The sequence below is a fragment of the Genypterus blacodes genome, unplaced genomic scaffold, assembly GCF_046128005.1.
Source record: "Genypterus blacodes isolate CSIRO-AG114 ecotype Tasmania unplaced genomic scaffold, CSIRO-AGI_Gbla_v1 ptg000194l_1, whole genome shotgun sequence".
Taxonomy (NCBI): domain Eukaryota; kingdom Metazoa; phylum Chordata; class Actinopteri; order Ophidiiformes; family Ophidiidae; genus Genypterus; species Genypterus blacodes.
The window spans coordinates 90,001-95,000 of record NW_027466994.1 but is presented as its reverse complement, the minus strand read 5'-3'; the positions used below and the strand labels follow the sequence as shown (position 1 = coordinate 95,000).

Below are 5,000 nucleotides of genomic sequence, written 5' to 3'. Positions count from 1 at the left end.
CAGGTGGAGGTTCCTTGTCTTAGCTCGGCCTCCATGTTGGAGGTCGGTCCAGTTGGTCTGAGTTTTGAGCTCCCTAAGTTTACAGCCACGGGTCTTCAGATCCGTTTCCTGCGTCTGTCTCCAGTCCAGCCCGGCCCGTCTCAGCGCTGGGTCCGATACGTCACACACTCTGACTCCTACACCATACGGATTTAACTCCCGACTGAAGGAGGACTGAATTCATTCAAACAGGTTTCTCTCAATGACAATACCTCCATCTTAGTTTGATGTTGGCGTGAGCAGAGGGACAGTGAAGGCCTCATGTGTCTTCAGGTCGCCCTTTGACCCCGTGCTCACAGGCAGACTGAGCCTTGTTGCGTTGCTCTGGATGGTGAGCTGAAGTTCCAATGATGAGCTCCAATCAGCTTCTGTTCAATTCTGTTCATTCATTTTCCTTCATGCTGAAAATAAAAATCTGCTCCGCTGGTTTGTTTGTGTGTGTGTGTGTGTGTGTGTGTGTGTGTGTGTGTGTGTGTGTGTGTGTGTGTGTGTGTGCGTGTGCGTGTGTGTGCGAGAGAGTGAGCAGTCAACATGAACGCCAACAGAGCGCCGTGTCCCTCTGCAGGGCTTCAGTCACAGAACAGCTCTGTCTCCCACAGGAGCTACACAGTAAGATGTGAGGATGTCAGTGTGCACGGGAGCGCTGTGACTCACAGCTGAATAGAGCAGCAGACTGACAGCTGTGTAGAGCAGCAGCCCTTCAGGTGCTCTCTGCTCTTGGTGGTGATAATCTGCTCTGTAGTTTGTTCCTCTAACCTCACATTTCTCTAAAGACATTCAGAGTTTCAGGTTTTTCACCTCTGACCTCTGCTGGCATGATGTCACTCTTTTTGCATGGCCTTTGTTATTCACAACAATACTGGAAGTGTTTGATTTATACAGAGAGACACACACACATACCACATACACACAACACACACATACACATACACACATACACACACACACACAGACTCCTTTGCGGAAGCATCCAGTGGTCGGGGCGGTGCTACATCATATTAGCATACTGACGAGTCGGCGGTGCTTCGCTGTAGATGAACGCGAGTGTGTGAAGAACCTGCGGCTCAGAGTCTCCAGAGTCTGGACCGGACTCAGTCAGTACCGGAGTCACTTTGACGGGATCCTGCTGCCGTCCGCCTGCAGAGGAGATGGGGGACAAGGCGGGCACCAGGTACGGCTGACAAGCTAGCGCGGCTAACAGCTAGGTAGCATCGGTCCTCACGCACTTTGCTCTCGTTAGCTGGATGCTAGCCGGATGCTAACGCGGGCGGCTTGTTTGTTTCTGCGGGGGTTCCGCTCTCTGTGCGGGGAGACGAGGCGGCGACGCTCCGGGCGGCTCCTCGGCTCCTGCGGGCCGGGGCCGATGACCTCGTTCAGAGGAGGCGAATTGTAGCAGCAGGGTGGGGTTAGCTAGCTGCTGTGCCTCAGACATGAACACAAACATGATTCTGCTGCTGAAGGCGGACATGATGGAGCTCTTACAGCTTTAACACAGAGGCGGCTCGCTCAGGCTGCGTTTCAGCGCTGCTCACTGGATTTAATGTAAACCAAGTGACTCAAAGTCTCAAGCGATTCATAAAGAGAGAAATGCGTCTGTAGCGTCTTTTGAGGATAAAAGTCTAAATGTTTATAGATGGAGCTCAGTGTGTTAGCATACTGCTAACAGGCTAACTGCAGACTCATGCGTATTTATGTTTTTATATTTATTAATAAATCTTTAAATCCCCTTCACATTATTTCACTGCTTTAGCAGCATTTCTCGGAGTTGTTTTTTCTATTTTAGCTTAAGTCGTTTATTTAAATAAGACAATAACATTACGTCTTTTAAATGAATGTAAATAAGAACATAATGATGAAGAATACAGAAGTTATTCCCTCTTTAGCTGCACACAGCTTTGTTTTGGCGGAAGCAGCTTCTTCCATTAAACAAAATAAAATTAAACCGATTAAAAGAATCTATCAGGGATTTTAGTTTATTATTTATTTGACCTACATGTATTTGTAATATAAAGTATATCCCTACATTTAATCTTCTATTTTCATTTGTCAAGTAAAAAGCTGTCCTGCCTGAATCTGTCCTGATTGATTCCTCACCTGTGAAAGTCGCATGTTGAGTTTTGACGTTGTTGTCATAGAAACATCAGAATATATGAAAGTATGAGCATGAAGAAGAAAACGTGTTCAGGCCCAGAAATGATTGAGTACACAACAAAACATCCCAGATGATTTGGTAACATCATGTACATTTGTGTAACCATGGTGATCTTGAGCTCACTCATCACTTTATCTACACTGGTGGAGCAGCTGACACCCTGAGAGGTCAAAGGTTAAACTCAGGCTACGTGTTTGCTGTGATGATTGACAGGTGTTTGGCTTGAGGAAGAGGAGTCGCCGTGCACACTGAGGTTCCCTCTGAATGTTTGTGGTTAATAAACAGTGAATAGATACCAGAGCAGCACAACACAGGAACAGGAAGTAGAGCATCAGCATAGAATTCATTTATCAGATGAGCAGCGAGGAGACATCAAGAGCAGCCGCTCAGCTGGGACGAGGACATGTCGTTTTACACTTCCTGTATCGCTCTGTAGTGTGAGAGGCTGCAGGTGTGCTGAGCTTCACCTGATCCACTGTGGAATGTTCTAATGTTCACACACACACACACACACACACACACACACAGCATGCTGATGGGGCTGGAAAGTTTGCAGAGTAGCCAGTCGGGTGTGCGAGCCTGTTTACATGCAGGCTGTTTGTGACACACACACAGGGCTCAGGTCACAGGCTGCTTTGTATGTGTGTTTGCATCGGCCTGCGTGTCTGCTGCTCTGCCTGGAGTTCAACCTGCAGCTCATCTGTTTGATTATGAAGCCGGCGCCTCATACTTTTATTATTATTATGGCTTTGAGTTTCCTGTCCCAGCTGATTGGTTGGTTGATTACTTCTCATACCTCAGCCATGGTTTGTATTGTATTTGTGATGCAGCAGAAGGCCTCACGTCTGTTTGGAGGAGCGGCACTTTGAGTCAAAGCAGGAAGAAGCCTCTGCTGTTACTTCCTGTTTTGAGTGTTGGCGAGTCAGTGGTTGGAGGAAGTGACTTGAGTCTACAGCTGATGGAGCTCATTCACCCAGCATCAGTCAGTTCTGAACCTGGTCTCAGGTTGTGTGTGTTTGGGTTTTGGGGTCACAGGTTGACCTTTAACCCTTCAGACTCTGTTGACCTCCCATAATCATCTCTGTCACCAACAAGGATGATGAACTTTTATCTCCAATGTTTGTTATTTACAGTAAAATGTAACAATCTGACCTTTGAGTTTAGAGCATGACCCTCTCTCTCTCTCTCTGTCTCTCTCTCTCTCTCTCTCTCTCTCTCTCTCTCTCTCTCTGTCTCTCTCTCTCTCTCTCTCTCTCTCTCTGTCTCTCTCTGTCTATCTGTCTCTCTCTCTGTCTCTCTCTCTCTCTCTCTCTCTCTCTCTCTCTCTCTCTCTGTCTCTCTGTCTGTCTCTCTCTGTCTCTCTCTGTCTATCTGTCTCTCTCTCTCTCTCTCTGTCTATCTGTCTCTCTCTCTCTCTCTGTCTCTCTCTCTCTCTGTCTCTCTCTCTCTCTCTCTCTCTCTCTGTCTCTCTCTGTCTATCTGTCTGTCTCTCTCTCTCTCTCTCTCTCTCTCTCTCTCTCTCTCTCTGTCTCTCTCTCTCTCTCTCTGTCTCTCTCTGTCTCTCTCTCTGTCTCTCTCTCTCTCTCTGTAATGATGCTGATAATCTTAATGTGTTTAAATCTTCATGTAAAGTTGCTGTCAAGTAGTTTCCTGATGTTCTGACGTGTTTTGTCTCCTCTCTTCCTCCCTCCCCCCCTCCTCTTCCTCATTTCCAAATGTATCAGAGTTTTCAAGAAGTCGAGCCCCAACTGTAAGGTGAGCGACATATGGAGCCGCTGCCTGTCTGCCTGCCTGCCTGCCTGCCTGCCTGTCTGTCTGTCTGACTGATGTATCACTGGGCTGTGCTGGTTTGTGTTTGTGTGTGTGTGCAGGTCACAGTCTACCTGGGAAAGAGGGACTTTGTGGACCACCTGGACCACGTGGATCCAGTAGGTGAGTCACTTCAGTCTGAGCCCAGCAGGCGGCGCTGTGCGATGAAACACAGCAGGTTGTATACAAAGAGAGGCTGAGCCGCGTCAGGTTCCCCTGCTGACTGAAGCTCAGATGATTGACACCAGGCTCGTGTTTCCATATGGGTTCTGTTCGTTTATCCAACAAATAATTCAAAGCGACAGGATGAGATTAATGCCCGACGATGATACCGCGCCACGTTACCATGGCAACCTGTGGAGTGCGTGTTGTTTGTGATGACGCGCTCTTAGTCTTTCTTCCTGTCCACAGACGGCGTGATCCTGGTGGACCCCGAATATCTGAAGGACAGGAAAGGTAGGACAGCTTCCTCCTGACCTCTGACCTCTGTGTCAGATCAGTCTTGTTCACAGCTCGTCACAAACACGATCAATCATCCCAGACTGAGTGTGTGTGTTGTTGGTCCTCTGCAGTCTTCGTCACTCTGACCTGTGCGTTCCGTTATGGACGTGAGGACCTGGACGTTCTGGGTCTGTCTTTCCGGAAGGATCTATACATCTCCACCTTCCAGGTCAGGGCTCCGCTTGGAAGACAGGAAGTGACCTTGAACCAACAACCTCCCTGTGGTTGTATTAACAGCTGTTTGCCGTTGTGCCCTTGTGGTTTAGGCGTTCCCTCCGGTGCCCGAGGAACGCAAACCCAACAGTCGGCTGCAGGAGAGGCTGCTGAAGAAGCTGGGCCAGCATGCACACCCCTTCTACTTCACTGTGAGTCCAACCGCCACCACACACGGGTCACATGACCACACACTCACACTCACACACTCACTCACTCTCACACACACACACACACATAATGTCTTCAGTTCTGGACAAAGTGACTCACATTCACTGTCTTTTAA

At 48.4% G+C, this 5,000-nt stretch overlaps 2 protein-coding genes across 6 annotated transcripts in view; both read left to right on the top strand.

Annotated features, from left to right (window-relative positions):
• ap4m1 (adaptor related protein complex 4 subunit mu 1) overlaps positions 1-465 on the top strand; it is a 10,275-nt gene extending 9,810 nt beyond the window's left edge. For all 4 annotated transcript variants that reach the window (XM_076169212.1, XM_076169213.1, XM_076169211.1 and 1 more), the window contains one exon: positions 4-465. In XM_076169212.1, the coding sequence (XP_076025327.1) occupies positions 4-195 (192 nt within the window). In that variant the 3' untranslated portion in view covers positions 196-465. The remainder of the gene's footprint in view (positions 1-3) is intronic.
• Positions 466-998: 533 nt separating this feature from the next.
• LOC143015264 (arrestin red cell) overlaps positions 999-5,000 on the top strand; it is an 11,738-nt gene continuing 7,736 nt past the window's right edge. Inside the window, exons 1-6 of one of the 2 annotated variants that reach the window (XM_076169193.1) lie at positions 999-1,210; positions 3,916-3,946; positions 4,063-4,123; positions 4,412-4,456; positions 4,573-4,670; positions 4,768-4,866. In XM_076169193.1, coding sequence (XP_076025308.1) covers positions 1,188-1,210; positions 3,916-3,946; positions 4,063-4,123; positions 4,412-4,456; positions 4,573-4,670; positions 4,768-4,866 — 357 coding nt within the window. In that variant the 5' untranslated portion in view covers positions 999-1,187. The remainder of the gene's footprint in view (positions 1,211-3,915; positions 3,947-4,062; positions 4,124-4,411; positions 4,457-4,572; positions 4,671-4,767; positions 4,867-5,000) is intronic. The other variant, XM_076169192.1, reaches the window with a different exon arrangement.